The following is a 23,352-nucleotide window of genomic DNA, read 5'->3' on the forward strand; positions in this document are numbered from 1 at the left end:
TATATATATATATATATATATATATATATTAACTTTTACAAAACCCTTATGAAATTTGACTTTAAGCCCTCAAATTTGTCGAGACGATCTTGACTCGGTTGAATCCCTCATATACTGCTGAACATGTAGCCATTATGGTTGATGACGACTAGAGGTGGAATATGCAGGGCAACACAGGGCATTGACAAGTAAACTTCACTTTGTATTTTATGAACTTAGTATATAAATTAATTTCATTTTTAAAAAAAATATGTATATGTCCATGTGCATGATGCCATTGACAGAGATATTTTAAATTTTGTGGTCTAAAATTTACTATATTGAAATTAGAGAACTTATTGAATTTAGAAAGAGATATTCTTTTTGGAGAAGAAAAAGAAAATAATCCATTTAAATTGGGACGAAAGGAGTATTTAAAAAGATAACTTACTTAAATTTTATTATTGTAAGAGCTAATTACTTAAATTCACGCTAATTTACAATATCATATTCCTTATTATATTTTGGGTCTCAGATACATGTATTTGCTTCTTCCAAATACATGAGACCGAGATATATGCAGGGAGGAGCTAGAATAGAGTTAGGGGTTTCATCCGAATCCCCTTTGACGGAAAATATTACTATTCATACACGGTTAAAATTATTTTTTTGCATATATATAACAGATGTCGAATCTCCTTTACTTAGTTCGTGATTTTCTTCTTAAGATTTTGAATCCCAATATTAAAAATCCTAGATCCACCACTAAATATATGTGAGACATATACATATTGTTTAGTGTGTCTAATTAAAGAATATAACTAAAAGTTATTAATTAAGAAGTATTCTAATTAAGAGATATAACTAAAATTCACTAATTAAGGAGAAAATCACGCTTGTAACCACTTCAGATGATATGATATATATCACAACTTCTAAAAGAATAAAACAATCGAAGTTCATATTTCTAATTGGCAATTCAATAAATTTTAGACCCTCTTAACTCAGATTCATGAAATCTTATTCAGATATACGTATATTTTATCACATACATATACAGTTAATCAGATACACAGATAAAAAAATAGATACATATAATCGAACTCAATAATGTGTTAGATACAACAATAATATGTCAAATCGATGTGTAAATTTCTAATATATGTGTATATTTTATCAAATATATATACACTTAATTAGATAGACTAATAAAACTAGATATATAATCTTAACTCAATAATGTGACGATTACATTAATAATGTGTCAAATACATGCATAAATCTCCGCCTTACTTTGAATCAATTATCCATTGTTCCTCATTTACCCTTCCAATAGGAACTTGGGAGATAATATAAAAACCAAAGTGGAATAAGAAGAATAAACTCACTCACAATTATTAATATAAAAACCAAAGTGGAATAAGAAGAATAAACTCACTCACAATTATTTTCCTCACTCCTCTTCTTAGGTGTTACTTGTGTATCCAAATCCATATTTCATTATGCTATGCTCTTTCCCTCTTTTTGCCAAACCCTTTTATAATATGCCTATTTTCCACACCATTGACCATACTGGCCAACAGAAGAAATCAAGAAACTTTAATTCAAGTAGTGGCTCTTCTAGTTATTATTTTAATAATAGGCCAAAACCAATTAGAACTAGTATTTCAACTAACCAAAAAAAGTTTCACAAGCATGACCAATATCCCCAAGACTTCAACTTTTATGGTGAGTATATATGTTCATATATTATATATAATCACATCTATTTTATTCTATTTGGTCACTTTTATTGTATTCACCTTATAATTCATCAAATATTAATTCGTTTAGTAATATTTTCAAAATTACAAATTTCACTTATTTTATCGATAAACTATGTAAATATATTTTGAATGATACGATAGTATTAAATTTTAAATGTGTATATTATTGAGGTATGTAAAGTTAAATTCATAAGACTATAGTTCTAATCTTCACAATTTGTTAATCAAAAACAAGAATCAAGTAGTGCTCAATGAAATTATGCTAGTAGCTTAGCCTTAAGGTTTTTTTTTTTTAATATATAAGCTTATAGATAGTCATTTATGCTCATTTTAAAAACATAGGTCCTCGACAGGCGAAACAAAAAGAGAAAATATATAATAGAATGATTTGGTCCCGTTAGTCTCGTCTATGAATTGTTCTTTTCCTATCCTATTTATCATCTTTTTATGGTAATATCAAGTTATATTTAGTAAAACAAATTCTCTAACTCTATTTAAATTTTCAACAGATTCTTCTCTAGCAAAGGAAAAATCTAAACATGATGAAGATGGTATTAAGAAGGCAAAGTCAAGAGGTTTTAAGAAACCTAAGCAACCTATTTCTCATGGAAGTAGATTATCAAGTTTCTTGAACTCACTTTTTACAAATGGGAAAAAAACAAAAAGTTCCTCAAATGATGATGAGGATTGGAAAATAAAATCAGCAAATGTATCAACTAGATTAAGTTTAAGCAAAAATATTATTAATACTCCATGTGAACACAATAATTATGATATGGACCAACAAAATGTGGAAGCTATAAATGGAATTAATAAAAATTATGTGCATGAAGAATATGAAGATGAAGATGATATTGATGAAGGTGCAAGTTATGCAAGTTCTGATTTGTTTGAGCTTGATATCTTTTCTTCCATGGGATTGCCTATTTATGAAGCAACAAATCTTGGTTCTAATTATCAAGCCATTGATGCAAATGGCAATTAATTTTCTTATGTAACTCTAAACAAATTTGTAAAGTTGTATTATTATTGTTGTTGTTGTTGTTGCTATATTTAGTTATTAATGAATGAGGATGCAAAAGTAAAAAATATCATATTCATATTGTATAAAATTGATTGTGTAGAAATCTAAGTTATCGTCTTAATGAGGATTTTTCAACTTTTATTTTGTTCATAACCTATGGGTTGTTGTTTATTTACACATTATAAATGTTGATTTTGCTACATTTGGCATATTTTGGTGTCTTTCTTTTTATCAAAGATAATACTCAAAAGATAAAAGACATAATATATATATATATATATATATATATATTGGACTCTAAACTTGACCTTCAAATTTTAACTTTGATTTCCAACTTTCATAATGCACAAACAGACACTTTATATATATATATATATATATATATATATATATATATATATATATATATATATATATTGGACTCTAAACTTGACTTCAAATTTTAACTTTGATCCCCAACTTTCATAATGCACAAACAGACACTTTAACTAACCAACTTTTAAATAAATAAACACATGAGTCCTACATGGCACAAAACATGCAGGACACCACGTAGGACAAAAAATGACATGTAGAATGACATGTAGGACATGTGTGTCTATTTGTTCAATTTTATACAAGTTTAAGTGTCTATTTGTGCACATCCAAAGTTGAAGGGCGTAAATCTGATTTGAAGCCAAGTTAAATGGCATATTTATGTATTATGCCAAAGATAAAAGAGAAGTATTGAAAACAACTCTAAATTTGGTGTGAATTATTAGTTTTATCCCTAAATTATTGACAGCCTTAAAACATATTTTAAATTTACTTGGCTAAGTGAACCTAAGTACGCTCCCGATCTTTCAATACAAGTGAAATACACCCCTAAATTCTCTTTAAGTTTAGGGGTACTTTCAATAATTCTTTCAGCTTTTTATTAAGAGTTTCATGTTGTATATAAGTTTAGTTAAGTTAATTAAGTAGAGGATTTTTTTTTTAAGATTGTGAATATTTCTTGGTAAATATTTGGATAGTTGTAATACTGCAACTCCAAACTTCTAGCCATGATTGTGCATGGGTCTCAAAGAAATATGGAACCTTAGAGAGTGACCGATATTAAAGATATTAAAGATTTGTACCGGAATCAAATCGAATCATTTTCAAGTTTCAAGACATTAGTGACTTGTCATAATAGTTTATGATAATTTGCTTACTATTTTTCATTCCTGATCAAGGATAATATTATACCATTTTTGCCAACAATTTGAAAGTGAATTCATCCATACAATATTGATCAAATGGCTACTTCTTTGAACAAAACACCACCTAATTTATCAAAGGTGAAGGCTTTGGATGTAAATAATATTAAATATTAATTTTAAAATTACTAATTTTCTTTGAACAATTAGAAATTGATTATGTTTGCTTGATAAATCTCCACTTGATGGTTCTAACATTAATGTTGATTTTGTCACTATATCAAAAATGATCATTAGTGGCAATTAATTTTTTATTGTCTCTAAATAAGTATTTTTAGCGGCAATTAACACTCTTTGTATATGTTCCTAAAGCCTTAAGCGGTATTGGTTCGTTCTAATGATGCTTAACTGATATCGGTAAAGACCTTAGCACTCTTAATTAATGCCAATATTTATTGCCGCTAAAAGTTATTTTTATTATAGTGTGCTAACCCTATTGTTGGTTCTAGCACTACTATTATAGTTATCTAGTTGTATCAAATATTATGTTTTTTCACAAACAGTTTTTATTTGTTGTCTTATTTATCATGATTTGTAATTATTAACTTTCGTCAGATGTCTTGTGATTTCGATTATAATATTGTTAGAAAATTGAGTTTATTTTTAAAAGAAAAACAATTATAACCCAACCATCCAATCTAACTTCCTGAGGTGGTGAGGAATTTGTCATCACCCAGAGATGGGAAATGGCAGGATTAAAAAATGTACCAAGTTATATGTATTCTTTTTTTATTCAATTGATTCCTATATTTTCTGATTTCATCTTGAGTTTTTTTTTTCATTTGTTTATGCATTAGTAGCCAATTAAATTTTTAATTAATTTGACTTTTGATTTTTTTTTCTTTTCATTATGTTTTTAAATAAAATTTAAATTATTAAATTTAAAGTTAATTAGGAAATCATATTTCTTTTTTCTATAAAGCTATTATAAGTGAAAAAAGGTTTCATATTAAAAAAACTTTAAAAAATCTCGTTTGATTCTACTCTTTATATTCGATTTGTCAGTGAAATCTTTAAGTATAAATGTTTTCACTCTAAACTGAAATTCTTTTTGTCTGCTCACTTCCAATTAAATAAACATGAATAGGGGTGGGCGTTCGGTTCTTCGATTCGGTTTAATCAAATTTCGATTCGGTTCTTCGGTATTCAATTTTAGAAAAGTGTGCACCATAGTTTATATCAAATTAGATCGGTTCGGTTCGATTTTTTCTACTTCGATTCGGTTTAGTTTGGTGTTTTTAAATCGATTTTTCAGTGTAAATAAAAATAAAGAGGGAATATAATAAAGTGTTAAGAGTTTCATCATGTATTTAATAAAAATAAAGAGGGGCAATAGATGATTTTTTAGCGAAGATGCCAAAGGATTTGTTTATGTTTCTTAGCATAGATGACTGCCATTTTGCTAAAACCTAAAGGCATTCTCCCATACCTGAATGCTGAATGAATAAAGAAGAGAGCAAGCAGCCTAGCAAGCACGATGCCACGATGAACTTTCGAACAACCAAACTATAAGGACTCACAATGTACAATTGTACATAAACAACAATAGTTTAACACTTTATTGACATTATATTTGTTGTCATTTAAAATTTAAAAATTTAAATGGGTCATGCAATTATTTTGAGTTAAAATTCAAAAGTGTCTTACTATTATCAATTAAGCAATATAATTTAAATATTTTTATATTAGTAAATAAAACTTGGTTCTTCGGTGCACCGTAGTTTCAGGACCCTTGCACGGAATTCCAAATTGAAGAATTGAAGTTCTGAAAAAAGAAAACCGACACTGAATCGATGCCCCGAAGAATCGAAATTTTTTTGTTCGATTCGAGTTTTCAGTTTTTCAGCATTTATGCCCACCCCTAAACATGAACATTCAAACTAAATATTAATTTTAAAAATTTTGGTATATTTGATTAAAACTAATAATTATTTAAGTTATATAGTTTGATTTACAAAATTTAGAACACTCATTAAAAATTTTAGCTCCATCATTGCTAAACGACATGAGGGAAAGAAGAAAAAGTATAATTATGTATGATGAGCTTGAGTCGAGGGGGGAATTCAAGCCAAAACCTTCAAGTTTTTAGTATTTATCTAGGTCAAACACCAAAACATAGGTAAGGGATCTTAGATTCTAAGTTATTACATAGGATGTTCTAGATTAAGTTGATATACTCATAATTTCAATAATGAACATTAAAATGTTCCACATTATTTGCTAACATATTTGAGAGGTATCATATATGATTGATATAATGTTGTAATTTAATGAATTACTTACGTAAATGTAAAGGTATGGTCACCAAAAAACGTGATTACAAAGAAAAAAAACTAATCAGATAAATCAACAAAGCATGTTAACACGTAGCTTCTTGTCTTAATCTTATCTACTTTTAAAGTACAAAAAGAAACAACAACAAAGAGATAAAGCCATATAACACCTCACTAACGATAAGTTCAACTTCATTCGATGCACAAATCATCACACCACCGACTATACTATTATTTGATTTTATTGAACTTATAGTTTGTTTTTATTTGATTTCTTTCTTGCAAAAAAAATAAACCATACAATCGTTTTGTTTGATTGATGATATATAAGTGTAATATTATATCCACTTTTTTTTCTCTCATTATTTAAAAAATTGACATGTTGCACAAATGATTTCCATTATAGTTCACTTGTTATATTTCTTAGGATAATGCAGAAGTACCCATTCAACCTACGCTTGAAATTTCAGATACATATTTATACTATATTAAGATTCTATTACCCCTTAAACTTATTTTATTAATAATTTTCTGCTCCTTTTCGGCCTACGTGGCACTATCTTGTGGGCCCAATACTGATTGACTTTTTTTTTCAATCTAGTGTCACGTAGGTCGAAAAGGGGTAGAAAATTACTTATAAAATAAGTTCAGAGAGGTAATAGAACCTTAATATAGTATAAGTGTGTCTTCTCGAATTTTGAAACATAGGTTGAGGGGATAATTATGCATTTTCCCTATTTTTTACCAGACTGAAATTCTTTTTTGCATTGCCACATTGAATTTCCTAATTTTTTTAAATAAGTCATTACCTAGGTTGTGGACCTGACGTCTAGATGGTTAGGCTTGACCCCTACCATGTATATCCATAACAAAAAGTTACAATTAGTTAGAGGGGACATGGACCTAACTTTTAACTTGTTAAAAAATCAAATTTTGTAAATCGTTGTTATTATAGAGATTTTATTTTTTTTGGCAAACGAAATTGTTGTTTTTTCAGTGATTTTGCCTTTTTGAAATAAAAACTTATGTATCATTTTAGAATTTTTGTTAACAATTTATATTCTTTAGACTCCGTACTCACCTATTACTTTCCAGAACTATTTAATAGTGTATCTTATCTCCTGAACTATTTAATAGTGTATTATATATATATATATATATATATATATATATATATGTCCACGTGGACACATTACTATTTATAATTTTACATTATTTTTTATGTCCACGTGAGCAAATATATATGTTTAAAATACGGCATTAAATAGTCTAGGGAGGTAACAGAATCTCATAAAAGTTTAGTATCACAATAATAAATTCGACTAAATTAAAATATTTTTCAGACCATTATCCCCTTAAACAATGGGATATATGATAATTAGCATTGTTCAAAAACAAAATCTTGATAGTATCTTGAATTTCCTAATTAATTAGTTGCAACTTGCAACATCGATCTTCCATACCTAATATATTCCACCATATTTTTTTCTCTGCATTTAGCAATTAATATATATATAGACACCTCAATCTGACCTCGTATTTTATTAAACAACTTTGCCAATTTCAATTTAGATCGTTTATACTTTAATTTTTTAATCATCAATTGAAAATATAAAATATGTGTAATATGTTCTCCATAACATTGCTAATTGACAAAGTTAAAATATACATGTGACATTTTGAGTCAAATAAGAATTAAAAAATTATAGGAGACATAAAAAAAAATAAAAAAAAAAAGGAAAAACTATTTTTAAGCCGGCATCCACCCACTATCGACCATATCTTTTTACATAAATTTTCATATTTTTCGAGGAATAAGATGATAATGATTGTCAAATCAATTTATAGAGGATAAAATTGTAATATAATGCTTTTAGATGAAAATGATATATTGTGGTGAGGGAGAGGTGACTAAAGAAAAGAGAGAAATGAGAATAGCGACTGTTAGATTTTATTTGCCCTGATTTTTTATTATAAATAGGTTTTCTTTTTTAGGAAAAGATTTTGGATTGACTAATGCTTTTTCTGGTAAGAAAAGGTTTAGGACTCTATAAATAGAGGAATGTTCCTTCTAACTTAATCAGCATTCACAATGTAGTCTTTAAGGACTTTGAGAGTTTTGGTTAGGGGAGAATTTATGGGTCACAAGCTTGATACATTATCACTTGTGTGAATCTCCCATGTATTACGAGTGAACTGGTAGAGGTTGTTTCTCTCTGTATTTTGTACTCTCATATTTATAGTGGATTGTTCATCTCCTTTGTGGATGTAAGTCGATTGACCGAACCACGTTAAATCTTTGTGTCTTTTAGTATATTTCTCGTTGTCTTCTTACTCGTGATCTTTCGAGGTTTGCTTTGCTAGATTCCGTATTTACACCTGCTTATTTTGGTCCCAAAAGTGACTACGGTGATAGCGACAACAAGAATGATGATGATGTTGGAAGAAGATATGGCTATATATATAAAAGAAAGAGATAATAAAAAAAATATTTAAAATTATAAATATCGTTCATGTGTTAAATATACGGCATTGCATTTTCTTTGTTATATTGGCAAAAGATATCTAATAAATATTCAGTAAAATAAGTATTAATTATAAGATATCAAAATGTCAACTAAGTAGGGTCAGTGGCTCCCTACAAATTCGTAAATTTGATGAATATGTCGCAACAAAAAGATGATTATACATTTCATTTTATTCTTAAAGGGAAAAAAATATATAGAAATAGCTTTAAGAGATTGTATATGATTTAAGCTTTTAATTTATTATTAAATTAGAATCATTCTTTATTAAATAAAGCAACATTATGTCTGTGTCTTCTTTCCCCTTTAATTTCATGTACATTCCTTTAACTACATAATAATCCAATCAAAACATGGGAGAAAAAAAAGGGAGGGAGGGAGAATGAGGTGATTCATTTTTTTAATTTTAGATACAATTATTTGAGTTTCGATATAATATTATAGATCGAAAAGAGAGAGGGAGAGAAAAATATTTTAATGATAAAATAGGTTTCCATATTTTTCGATAATTAAGATGGTAAATTGGTAATGATTGTCAGATCAATTTTAAAAAAATGGAGGAAAAAATATAATATATTGTGGTGAGGAAAAGATGAGGTGATTAAAAAAATGAACAAATGAGAAGGGTGAATGGTGATAATATAGACAATTAAAATAATGATGATGCTTGAAGAAGTTATGACTACGTGTTAGGTCGTGGAGCCTGATTAATATTTGATGAATTGTCATATATTAATGTTTACGCGGTTTAATCTCCGCGGTGAGGTTGGCAGAAAGTTTACTCACGTGGGTATTACCACGAAATATTGGTTTCTCTCTTTCTCTCTCTAGATCTTTCATCTCTTTCTCTTGCAAGTTCTTGTGTTCTTAATTCATCAAGTGTGTGTGGATTCGATCCTAACACTACAAAAGAAAGAAAGAGATAACAAATTTTTTTAGCTAAAAAGTAATTCTCACACGATGGACATATGTGTATTATATTGCATCTTTCTCTTGTCATGTTAATAAAAAGTGTTAAATGAATATTTATTTTTGAATAGTGATAATTTTCAACAGAAACAAAGCTTAAATAAAATGTTAAAATGAAATATGAAGACAGTTTTAAGAGATTGTCTATAACTTAAACCTTAAATTTTATAGTTAGATTAGAATATCTCATAAATAAAACAACAATATGCCACTCTTGTGTCTTCTTTCCCTTTTGATTCACCCAAAAAGAGTAAATTAGAAGCAACTGACACAACATGAATTGGACATAAAGCCACTTTCACACTGATCCAAATTGAAGAAAAGAGGGGGGGAAAAAAGAACAAAAAAGTTGTAACAATAGTAATGAGTCATGAGCAAAATTTCTCAGTTAAAACTAAGGGTGTGTTTGACTGTTTGGTATGAAAGCTTGGAATTTTTTTAAAAAAGAAAAATAAGTGATTTTTTTCATTTTTTGTGTTTGGTACATAAATAAGAAATATAATTCTAAAAAAATTGTATATATTTAAAACAAATATTATTGGATGTGAGAGTAGGGGTGTGGGTTGAGGTATGCAACCTGGTGAGGATAGAGAGTAAAACCAACGTAGAATGTCACTTGTAGAACTTGTTTTCATACTTTCACTAAGAAAAACTTTTTTTTTCATTTAAGAAACTTATTTCTTAAAAAAAAATATTTTCAAAAATTTTACATGAAAAAATTGAAAGATCATTGAATTTCTACCTTTCCTTGGAGAAGATTTGGACTTCTGCCTATATCTATCTTTTCTTAGAGAAGAAGTTTTGATTTTTTGTAAATGGAAGATCTTATACCAATAGTATTCACTATATAGTAATACATAAAAGGATTTTGTTTGGGAAGAGATTATTCTTATTATTTTATTTGATTTTATGCTTTTTTAATATGTAGGTCACTTGATCAAATTGCATAATTTATCGCTATTAAGATTTGTAAGTATTAGGCGGGAGAATGCATAATTTCACTCTTGAACTTATTCTGGAAGGTCGATTACACGCTTAAACTATCATGTCGACCTACTATATATTTGTACTACTCAAAGTCAGATTTTGAAAAAAATAATCTTCATATCATTCAATTGCTTCTTTTTCAATGAACACTACCACTGAACTACTATTATTTCCACCATATAAATACCAAATACATATATTTCACCATCAAAAATTAAAATAGCTATCACAAATTTCACCACCTGCGATCATACACACTGTCAAAATCACACTATCCCCATCATCTCCACAAAATTATAAAGAACCACCACAAAATTCAACACTCGTTTTCAAACTTATCACCAAAATCACATCATCGATCGCAATCAAAATCTACAAACCACCAACCAAATGTCACCACCACCATTATCAATATTGATTTCTTTCTTCTTCGTCACCTTTAAATTTCCTTTTTGTTTTGTCACCCATCACCAACAAATTCATCATTATATTTTATTTTTTAAATTCAATCATTAATTTTATCAATTACCAACAAAGTCGAAGAGAACGATCGCATATGAAAGGTGATAAAAAGAATTTGAAATAATGCACACAAAATAGACATGAGTGGAGTGCAAAGAAGAAGAAGAGGTGTGGGATGGAGGTGGGGGTGGGGGTGAGGGTGCTGGTGGAAAAAGGATTTTGATTAATTTTTTTTATTTTATACTCCATCCGTTCAATAATAGTTGTTCACTATATTAAAAATAAATGTCCAAAAATACTTGTCTAATTTAGAAAATCAAGAGATAATTTACCTTTTGTGTCTATTTTACTCTTGATATTAAATATCATTTATCATCTAAACATTTTTCAAAGCATTACAGTTTATATAGTCAAAGGATAAAATAGTAATACTATCTCTATCATTTGTTATTTCTTAAGGACACGTCAAGTCAATAGTGGACAACTATTGCTGGACAGAATGAGCAATTTTTTATTCAACACATTTTCTTTTGCCACGTCAATTTTAGTAGATAAATAAATTCAACTTGAAATAATAAAAATGTATTAGTAGATCAACATGATAGTTTAAATATGTAACTAACTTTTGAAACAAGTTCATTGGTATATTTATACTTTCTCCCTTATTAGTTTCTCGATGACATGGCCCAATCAATTTAATTCCAACAATGTGTTCTCAGCATAACTTAATTTATATTGTTAGTAGATTAAGCAAATATACTCACGATCTCAATAGTGAACATTGAAATAACCTTCATCATTTGCTATGATATTTAAGAAGTATTATAAATTGGTGTTTGCATTTTAATAATTGCCTACGTGAATATAAAGATGATTATCATGCATGGAGAACATGAGTTTCGATTTTTGTTCTAGTATTGGACCCCATGGGATGCATAGAAAAAATTAATCAGACAAATCAACAAAAAGTACATAACATGTGGCTTAAACTTGTCTTAATCTAAGCTAGTTTTAAGGAACAATGCTTGTGAAAGAACAAAAGGAAACAACAAAAAAAGAGATGAAGTTATAATCACCGCACTAACAATAAGTTCAATTCATTTGGTACACAAAGTCACAAACCATCCTACCAACAGACTATACTACTATTTGATTTTATTGGACTCACATGTTTGTTTTTATTTGATTTTTTTCTTGAAAAATTAGACCATACATCATAGGATCACCAATTTTTTCCTTCATTATTTGAAAAGGAAATGACATGTTGCTTGAATGACTTCTACTATAATTCTATTGGTTGCATGGTATTGGTTGAATTTCCTTTGTTGCAAGTTGCAACATCTCCCATACCTAATTTCACTATTTTCTCTACTTACTCAAGTCTCAACATTTAGCACTCAATGCTCATAATGCAAAGGGAAGATAAAATGTTTGAATTATAGTGTGGTCGGATGCTAATACACGAAACACTAATTCTACCTTCTTCTATCAAATGCAAAATATGATGTTTATTGACCTAGAGAAGGTTCACGATAAAGTTTCAAGAGAACTTTTATGAAAATACTTAGATGTTAGAAGTGTATTAGTGGCTTATAGTGGAGTGATTAAGGGTATGTATGATGGATCCAAGACTAGAGGATAGTGAGAAGTGTCTTGGAGCATTTTCTTTATCATGATGGGGTTACAAGTAGGATCAGGTTTTAGTTCGTTTTTATTTGTCTTGGTGATTGATGAATTGACGCGGTATACTAGCTAGATGAAGTGTCATGGTGTAGTTATTTGCATGACATAGTATCGATTGACAAGACTCGTAATACAGTTAATACGATAGGTTGAAATCTGGAGGCAAACTACGTAGTTTAGAAAGTTCAGACTAAGAAGGATAAAGACTGAATAGTAGGAGTGCAAGTTCAGTGTGATACAACAAAGGAGTTTAGTGTGGAAGTGAGGCTTGATACTCAAGTCATCAACAAGAAAGAATGCTTGAAGTATCTTGAGTCTTTAATTCAATATAATGGGGAGATTGACAATAATGTCACATATCATATTGATACGAGATGGGGAGAATATAAGTCCATCTCACAAGTCTTGTGTGATAAGAAAGTACCACCTAAATTCACCACAAGGCGGTGGTCAGACCGACTATATTGTATGGTGTGGTATGTTAGTTAGTCAATAACTCTCATGTTCAAAAGATGAAAATTGCAAAAATAAGGATGGAGAGATGGATGGGTAGACATATCAGAGAGATGGGACAAGGTGGAAGTAACTTATGTGGTGGACAAGATAAGAATCAATATTTAAAATGATTTGAACATATGAAGCGGAGTAATCTAGATAACCTAGTGATGAGGTATGAGTATCAAGATTTGAAATGATTTGGACATATGAAGCGGAGTAGTCTAGATAACGTAGTGATGAGGTATGAGTGGTGGCTAATGGTTGGTGTTTGGTTCATGTAGAAGTAGGCTGAAAAGTATTGCGGAAGGTGACTTGACATAACATGATGCTTCTTAAGTTTATCGAGGACATAACTGTAAAAATAAGGTATGAAAGGTCGCAGAGTCCATTGAAATGTAGAGAAGTGATACTACTATTATATCTTATCATTATTATAAACACTATTCTTTCGATTCACTATTACTTGTCCAATTTAGAAATTAATAGATAATTAATCACTTAATTTTAAATTTATTCTTATTATTAACCATGGTCTCTTTTCAAATATTAAATTTGATTTATTGTTATTCCAATTAATGTTGGACACATAAAAATAGGTGGAGGGAGTACAAAGTAAGGCATACATCTAAAACTTGGTACATACAATGTTGAGTTTAATTTATTGTTAAATTAGAATATCTCTTTCTTAAATAAATACAACAATATGTCACTCTCGTGCCTTGTTTCCTCTTTATTTAATTCACTCTTTAAGAACAATAGTAAATTAGAAACGACTTGAGATATGACTACATGGATTGGACATAAAGGTCACTTTTCCACACTAATCAAAATTGATCCTTAACAACAAACCATATTAATTATTGAGATTATTACCAACCTAGGTAACATGAAAAAAAGACAAAGGAAAAGAAAAAAATTGTAACGATAGTAATGAAGCATGACAAAAACTTCACCGTTAAAACTAAGGTATGTTCATTATGAAAGCTTGGATATTTTATATTTTTTAAAAGGAAAATAAGTGAATTTCTTACTAGTATTTGATACCCAAGAAACATTTTGGGTATCAGAGTTCCCTCGGGCCTCTAACATTTCAACCACATTAGTTCTCACAAAGACATACTGCCAGTGGGAAGCTGACATCTAAAGTTCCAATAACGGGCTACATATGGAAACTCTAAACACCATATCTTGCCTTCGGAGGGAAGGCAACAACACATACCCAGTGCAATCCCACGAGTAGGATCGGGGTAGGGTAGGATCTACACAGACCTTACCTGTTACCTTCGGAGGGAAGGCTTATGTCCATATTTTTTTACACTTCATAGTGCTGATATCATAATTATGATTAGCTTCACACCGTAGAGCTGAAGAAACCTCTAGAATAGCTCATTACTTTCCTGCAATATACTCTCCGATCAAAAATTGATGTCTCAACGATTAGCACATAAATAAAAGCTTCACCTTCTGATTAAACTACGTCTTCAGTGGAGCCTTTTTCTCTCTGTCAGATATCCGAACAGGAGCATTAGAATGTGATTTGAATCGGCCTCTGCCGCCACCATCTTCCCTCTCCTGCACAACACAAAAAAAAACGCTTTGAATGTCATAGGCATCAAGTGTATCTTCATGAAGCACATAGTGAGACAACTCCCAAAGCCGATATGGTGAAGAAATCATAGTATAAGTTTGATTATACTTTTAGCAGGAAGATAAGGTTGGTTGTTTGCAGCTATATTGACACAATATTTAAGGCCCAAATTCAGTTTAAAAGTAAGAAAACTACTCCCAACAAACATGTTGCCATGTGAAAATGTCAAATCCTCATCTCTCTAAAGATCAAAGATATGTGAAGTTCGAGAAACAACTGTTATGAAAGCAAAGAGGTCCTACGGGCTATGGCTGATATTAATATAATAATGAGAATACGTTGAAACCAAAGCGAAATTAACTACCTTTTTCTTGACAATCTGAACCACGTCTTCATCCTGAAGCGGATGACTGAGACCACAATGCTGAGGGTAGTGCCTTGCACTCGTGCCCCATACCAAAACATACTTCACGTCCTTAACAAGGTTCCTATGTATGTGATTACAGAAATCTTCTACAGTACAGCCACCTCTATCCTGAAATCATAAATACATGAAAAAGATTTATCAACAAAGCTACGGTGACAAAAAATAAGAGAGGGGGGGGGGGGGGGGGGGGGGGGGTTCTCTAGTAACAGCACACAAGTGGAAAATATTAAAAGCATAAAGTGATACAACATACAGCAGAGAGAACCACAGGCTCGGCGAAATCTGGTTGCTGGCCTTGAGGCTTTGTATAAACTCTGACAAGACCCATTGCTTCCCACATTTTTGCAAGTAGTCTGTCCAGATTCAGCTGTTCCAAATTCGAAAGCAATTTTAATATGCAGACAAGGCAATGGGTTAGAAGATTTCGGAAAAGCATATTAGCATGTAACTTGTAAGGATAGTTTGACCCCATTCCAACGCAAGCATCAGGGCTTTCACGTGTTCCCAGGGATTCATGCCCCGCGGTCTTCAACTTCCCTTCGGATCTTTAAGCCAAATTTCACAAAGAAAAAAGAAGTAAATGTAATTACTGATCCTAGAACCCATATTCATAATGAAGCAATCCAACCTTGGAAGATCTTAGTGATCTCAGAAAAATTAATGCTCTTACTATTTCAAACTACAAGAGAAAATATTTCTAAACAAAACAAGGCCTTGGAAGTCATACAGACAGGGGGTAGACCCACGTTGAGCGAAGGGTTGTCAAGCGATTCCACTTCATTGGAATTTTTTTACTAGATATACATATTAATACGATGCATAAAGAGATATAATGAACGAGACACTGATTGACAGAAGATGTCTCTTGGCGTGTTGTTTCAGTGTACGGTTTTCCTCCTAAGCATATTTTTGCTACATATAACACATTATATTGCTTAAAATTCTGGTCAAGTAGTATTAAACCCAAGACCTCTTCTAGCTTAAAACTAAGCTAAACCAGTGCATCAAGGATATATTTCACTTATAAATGTGGTTAAATTTTGTCCTTTTTTCTATGATAGACACTGCTTACTGAAATTTTGCGTACGCCACTAGATACAGAACCCACAAAAAAGAAAAGATTGCAACTTCAAGTGACATTGTCACCCCCAACTGTATTTAGTGGACAATCCCAAAATTGCACATCCCAGACGCTTAAATATGCTCTTCATTGCAGCCACACTAAATATCAATATGCAAATCCAAAGAAACAGTAAATTGTAATAAAGGTAGCACCTTGCTAAAACATTAAACTAGAATCTAGATTAATATGTTTTATGATTCATCAAAAAACTTGTCATAGCTGTTAAGTTACTTCTTTCAGTTTTCACATAACTATTGTGCAAAATACCTTCAAGTTGCAGCTAATGACAATGGAGTTCGGCTGTCGGGATAATCTGTCCACATCATCAATACCGACAACATCTATCTTGTTGTAGACATATATACACTTCATGTATTTACGATTTCCCTCAATAACATCAATAAGGTCATCCACTGTTGCATCTTCACGAAATAAAACCTAACAAGGTGAACAAAGAATATAAAGGTACAGAGATTTTGCACGTATAAAACGGGAAGAGGCAGATGTAACCTTACAAACAGGAATCCACAAAACGTTAGTAGAATCATCACACTTTTGTTTGTGAGAAAATAAAAGTTCCCACATGATGTTCTGCAGCATATTAGGCTAACATGGTAAGAGTACCTCAGCATTGTGAATCTTGTATTCATGAAGAATTTGATAGCAGAGCTTCTCATCAATATGTGTCAGATGCAACGTGCTGTTGAAAGAAATCCCTCCCGTCTTTTTCTTCTTGAAGTATATCTGCAACCATTTGGTAATGTAAATTAAATCCATATTTTGAAGTCAAATCTGAGGGGAGCATATTGCCAATGAATGCATGCGTGCAAAAAATTAAACTGCACTTAAAAGACGATCTCAGGTTTTCCAGAGAAAATATTGTGAGGAAGAAACATTTTCAAACTAGACTTGCCAACCACTGCGATAGACGATAAAAGCATTCTCTTATCCCCATTCTTACTCAAACTCCTTTTTGAAGCAGGGTTACCTAGGGCATGAACTCCATAAGTGTCTCATAATATCAAACAAAGAAATTAAATGAAGAAAGAATCCTGCCACCTAATAACTTGAGGACGAATGTAAAGGTGTACTCTGCTATAAGGTCATCCCATATAATGTTAAACAGTACTTGTGGTACCAATAATTGAGAAAATCCTCCAGAACAAATGATATCTTCACAAATTTTTTAAAAAAAGAAACAGAGAGACAAAGGATATAAAGAATTATAATGTAATCATAATGAAGGAGCTAAAATGACAACATAAATTATGCACATAATAGATCACCTGAGGAGGTCGTTTATTTAATCGCAGTCCCACAGCTTCCAGCTCCCTTGTTAAAATTTGTCGATGGCCTTCACTCTGAATTGAGAAGTAGTGCGTCACCTCTCAATAGGAAGTGAGAGAATATAAAAACTCTAATCAACAATAGTTTAACAGCCAAGTCAATAGTTTTTTGAACAGCTTCCAGGGGAACAAGATGAATTTAATAGTTATAGGACGTCCTCAGGAAACAAACAAAAGGTACAACTAACCACCAAATTTCCGGATTCCCAACATACACAGAGAGACAAGCCGTTACAGCTTTGCTTCATCAGTATTAACTTCACGAGTAATTGTTGTGGTCCAAGCACAACGTACGCTATTATTTCTTCCACAAAGCAATTAGTCAAGTCTAATATGGGCATGACACAATCAAGGTCACTGTACTAGACATTTGACTCGGTAAGCATATAAGCATATCAGAGGCAAGTTTATCATATTAAATAGGTACAGCAATTTGGTAATAATGCTTTTTCTTGCCGCACTCCATGGATCTAACTTGTAGGAGACCCTCTTATAATACGCGGACTCTCACAAACTAGAATCTATCTGTAAATCACAAGACTGTTACAATTAAGAGCCTTAGTTCCAGAAAAAATCTCAGACTTGTTAAGTTCATCCACCAGTCTCAAAATATGAATAATCTACAACTATCCGAACAATATCAAAATCACAAAGTAATAAGATGAGACCTTGAAAATTTCTAGTTTTTAAGTATCAGGGGGTTGAAAGTACATGTTAGATCCTGACACACTAAAATGTTAGAGGGATTAAGAGAAAGCAATAGAATACTGTTGATAGAAATAATATAAATAAATAACATCATAACCTTGTTATCATATTAAAAAATAAGTTTTGAAAGAATATCATAACCGAAACCACCCATTCACAGAAAAATTACAACAGTACCTAGCAAGTTCTGTCAAAACAGACATCTACTGTACGATTTATATCTAATGAAAACCTATGTTGTCAATGGCTCATTTTAGGCACGCTTAATCCCCGAATCTCAGAAAAGCTCTAGGAGGGCGTTTTGTCTCACTTAAGGGTGCTTCTCTATAGGCAAGGCACTAAGGCAACCACCACATTGCCCATGAATTCTATCTTGAATCGAGCAATACGAAATGATAATTTTAATCAGCAAAGAGATGTATTAATTGTTAGGAAAATATTATGAATGAATTTGTTCCTTATTTCTTGCATTTACAGATCTACTTTTTTCCTTCATGGCACCATTTTAACAAAAGTACATCCTTTACAATTGTACTTTTTGCTTAAAGCCCATAGACCTGGATGTCTGAGTTGCAGTCTTATATATGTAAGAGGCTAAGCATATTCTAAAGTAATATTCCTATAGTGAGTCATTGTAGTGTACTATTTGAGTTAGTTCACTCTGATGTACGAGGACTTGCCCTTACTCTTTCTTTATCGGATTATAATGATTTTTTGACTTTTTTGGATTCTCTCTCGTCTTAAAGAGCTTTAATAAAACCTATATTATCAAGGTATCAGCTACAGTGAATTGTACTTTGCGCTTAAAGCCCATAGACCTGGATATCTTTTTGAAGAGCTTTAATAAACCTATACAGTCAAAGTATCAGCTACCGTGACCAACACTCACTTTTGAAGCATCCAGAACCATCAAAACAATGTCTGATGACTTGGAAACAGCAATGACCTGTCATCAAAGAAAAATTCTTCAGAGGCTCTCAAAATCAAGACAATGAGCTTCAGGAACTGTATTTTATCCATTTTTGTCAAATTGCTAAATTAGTATCAACAAGTACCTGCCTACCACGCCCTTTGCCTTCAGATGCACCTTCAATGATACCAGGAAGATCAAGCAATTGAATTTTGGTATCATTGTAGTGTATAATACCAGGGATGCAAGTAAGTGTAGTGAACTCATATGATGCAGCTTCAGAATGTGTTCCTGTCAGCATCGTTAGGAGTGTTGACTTTCCAACACTGTAAAGAAAAAAACCCGAAGTTTTTAGGGGACCAAGAGTAGCAGCTAACATAACTGAAAAATGAAATTCTTTACGACACCCAAAGGGAAAAGGCAAATACACAGTAGCAGGTAAACACTGAGAACCACTTTTTTCCATAATTACCAGATCAGCTGTAGTCAATTGTCACCGAGTTAGATTCCCATCTTTGGCCTCGCCAAAAGAAATCTCACATAACAAATCTTCAGAATTTTAGGCTATTAACTCAAATTATTTCACAAGTATGGGTAAGGCTGCGTAAACACCACCCTACTCAGACCCCGATTGTGGGATTTCACCAAGTGTTGTTGCTGTTGTAGTTTTTAGGGTAGAAAACATATGATGTAGAAGATCAGCAAATGCCAAAAAGTGATTTAATTCCATATCTAGCACACAATGCTTCAAAAATATTTTACTTTGTAAAATTAACCCGTACAGACTTATATCTTCTTTTCCCTTCTGATGAAATTAATGACATCTAAAACCAAGAGAGGAGATGTCAAACCTTGGAAATCCTATTAGTGCAACACGTCCATGGCCATACTTTGTGACTTCAAAACCCTCTCCAGCTCCACTGGAACCCTGTTGCATCAGCATAATCAGAAGATTGTTATTATCTCTCTAATAAAGAAGAAGAAAAGACAGATGGGAGAAAGCCGATTTCGATTGAACGTGAACTTTTATATCATAAAATCTTGAGGAAACTTAAGTTCAGGGAGAATTCACTGCACCAATTAACAGTCCAAAACACCAAAATTCACATACTTTAGGGGGTTCCAGCAGTTGTGTCCTCAGCTTTGCTATCTTGGCCTTCAGCTGACCAAGATGATACTCTGCACTCCAAGGTACAGTACGTCACTAAGCTTCCGAGGAAATTTGAGGAGAGGGTTGACATACAGACAGGTTTATTCATCACAGATACAAGATATAAATAAAATTTACCATGTTAATTTGTATGTGAGATGACACATGGAGTAAGCCTGTACTCATAACAAAATACATGTACAGAGGAATTATGGGCAGAAGAATGAATCATCAGGAGCGACTACAAAGCTCTAAAATAATTGCTCTCAAATTAATATCATCCCATGCCAAACCATTAGGGATGTTCTTATTCTTGCAAGATCCATGTAAAGTTCATACTTCTAGCACAAGTGCTTTTGAATTTCAACTATCCAATAGTACTCCCACAAGAGGTTAATCTCCTTTGGTTGACTAAGAAACTCTAAATTTTAGCTCTAGCTTTGCCAATCAGATCCTTTAGAGACTCTTGAGGGTTTATGTCGATTCATCTGCATGATTACTGTTTAGAGAAGATAGATTAAATTACCTAAAATAGTTCATCATGGTCACACATTATGGTGGTTGTGATACAACAATAAGCATTTCCAGCACAGCTCAAATCCTTTGATAAGAGCTTCCGATAACATTTGAGTTCTCGGGCCTGTCCTATCAGTCAAAATAAGTTCATTTTAATGTTTTTTGGGGTGTGTCACTATAAATTATTAAAATTTGAGTTAGGCTTACTGTAGAAGTATGTAAGTAATGATTGGAGTTAATTATGCATCATTTGGGGGGTGAGGGGTGGGGGGGGTGTTTCCGTAGACCGCAGAGATAATATTTACTTTGCATCCACACATATTTCTCTCTTTCTATTATTTTTTAAAGATAGTAACAAGAGTTGCTCCTCCAGACAGCAGATCGCTTTAACAAGGTTCTAGGAGGACTCTGGAGAAAAAGAAAAGGTAATGTATCTGTTCACAAGGTTGTGCTTAATAGTAACGTGAATGGCACTTCAAATAACGATGGTAGAAACACAACTGTCAAAAAGGCTTTAGTAAACAGTTACCAGTTGCTTTATTCCTTTGTGTACGAGCCATCTCAGCTTCTATTTCTTTAATCCTTTCTACGATCCCCATGGTTCCTTAGTTTTCCTGCAATAAGAAACACAGAAAGATGAACTATAGTCAAGAAACCATATCATTAGATACTCACAGAAGTATCAACCAGAAAAAAAAATTGAAAATCATGTTTGCCCTCAAGAGACGCATAAAAAAAATGGAGGGAGCAGCTACCAGCTAGAGTCAAAGATACCGAGCTATATTGTCTTCATCGGAAAAAAAATACCATGCTATATTGTAAGTTTAAATAATTCACATGGACCTTCTATTTAAAAAGTACTGGATGATGAAATAGCTGACAATCAACTTCGCATGCTTGAACTTGTGGCCCTTCTATTATAATTTCTTTTCCCAGAGAAATATTCAGCAAATTGTTCTGTAATACTAAAGGTAGATACGAAACGATAACAACTTTGTAAGCCATTATCACATGACAAACAAATCAATCAATCATGAGTCTACTCCTGAATCCCAAAATAGTTGGGATCAACTATATCAATCCACTATTCCTTGAAAAAATCACGAGAACTATGATGAATCCAAGTTGAACCTTTTCACTACCAATCAACCAATAGATAGTCTATTTGCTCAATCACAACCCAATTGTGATCCGCTATATGAATCATATGATCCTCTGTCATCAAATACGAAACAAACTCTGGATTAACTCATAAACAACTACGAGAAATCATAGTTGAAGCTAATCACACATAAATCCATTCAGAGTAAAATTCTGATAATCAAATAAAACTGGTGATCGTTCAATTAAGGAGCAATATTCAAAATGCAACATATCATGCATTTGAAACTGTTGTTAATGTGAAAAATCAAAGCGTCAATCAGAGAATTACGAGCTAATTTAGGATTCCAATCATTTACAAGGTCAAAACACTACAATAGCTAATTTTAATCGTAGATATCGGCACATACCTGAAAGACGAGAAGATATTTTCAACTCCGGTGACCGTACCGGCGATGATATGCGACGGGTCGTGTGTAAGTAGACGATAGTGTATGCTCGACTAGAAGAATGGAGAAACAAGGGTGGTGCAAATAAGGTGGGATCAAAATGAAGAGTTTTAAAACTTAGAGCACCTAAGTTTAAATTTTAGTTTTGTACACTAATGTTTCGATAATTACACTTTGATTTCTTATTCTTCAATTTTCTAACTACTATTTGGTTTTTTCCAATACTTTAGATTATAGTAATTATTTCATTATAGTTAATTTTTTCACTATACATATTTCACGCAATAATGTTGAACGGACATAAAAAGAGTCTGATATATCATTTAATTATATCGTTTAGAGTTGATATAGTTTTTGTTATGAAATTAATTTATATATATCCAATTATTATACAGATAGCTCACATATATTCTTTTCCTCTAACAATAGTAAAAAAAAAGTAATTTTCATATATTTGAATCGTTTGTATAATAATGACGGTATTATATAAACTACTTTCATAACAAGTGACATATCAGCTTCAAATGACACTATCTATATCTGTTAGAGAAGATGGGGTAGAATTTTTTAATGTTTATATAACTTTTTGCTTGTTGAGTTTTGAGTCGATTTAACGTAATTATAAAATTT

The 23,352-nt window shown here is 31.6% G+C and overlaps 1 protein-coding gene and 1 non-coding gene across 2 annotated transcripts; one reads left to right on the top strand and one right to left on the bottom strand.

The window, feature by feature from the left end:
* The first annotated feature begins 420 nt into the window (after positions 1-420).
* On the top strand, positions 421-2,904 carry LOC104645031 (uncharacterized). The gene is made up of 2 exons (XR_011213231.1): positions 421-1,707; positions 2,255-2,904. It is a non-coding gene; the product is annotated as an uncharacterized protein (transcript).
* Positions 2,905-14,352: 11,448 nt separating this feature from the next.
* Positions 14,353-22,873, bottom strand: LOC101259030 (developmentally-regulated G-protein 2). Its single transcript, XM_004252345.5, has 13 exons — positions 22,684-22,873; positions 21,702-21,786; positions 20,618-20,685; positions 20,358-20,434; positions 19,652-19,832; positions 19,486-19,542; positions 17,829-17,903; positions 17,167-17,286; positions 16,810-16,980; positions 15,673-15,786; positions 15,357-15,527; positions 14,866-14,976; positions 14,353-14,801 (listed from the first exon to the last, which is right to left on the bottom strand). The coding sequence occupies exons 2-12, from the start codon at positions 21,769-21,771 to the stop codon at positions 14,878-14,880; spliced, it is 1,203 nt and encodes a 400-aa protein (XP_004252393.1). The 5' UTR covers positions 21,772-21,786; positions 22,684-22,873; the 3' UTR covers positions 14,353-14,801; positions 14,866-14,877.
* Positions 22,874-23,352: the final 479 nt, after the last annotated feature.

The sequence above is a fragment of the Solanum lycopersicum genome, chromosome 12, assembly GCF_036512215.1.
Source record: "Solanum lycopersicum chromosome 12, SLM_r2.1".
In the NCBI taxonomy this organism is placed as follows: domain Eukaryota; kingdom Viridiplantae; phylum Streptophyta; class Magnoliopsida; order Solanales; family Solanaceae; genus Solanum; species Solanum lycopersicum.

Bases quoted from the DNA above. Each gene is read 5' to 3' on its own strand.
- LOC101259030 (XM_004252345.5), bottom strand. From the start codon at position 21,771: ATGGGGATCGTAGAAAGGATTAAAGAAATAGAAGCTGAGATGGCTCGT. The intron at 19,833-20,357 runs GTTTGACATCTC...TTTTCTTTACAG, and splicing joins GCACTAATAGGATTTCCAAG to TGTTGGAAAGTCAACACTCC. The intron at 16,981-17,166 runs GTACTCTTACCA...TCACCTTGTTAG, and splicing joins ACAAGATTCACAATGCTGAG to GTTTTATTTCGTGAAGATGC.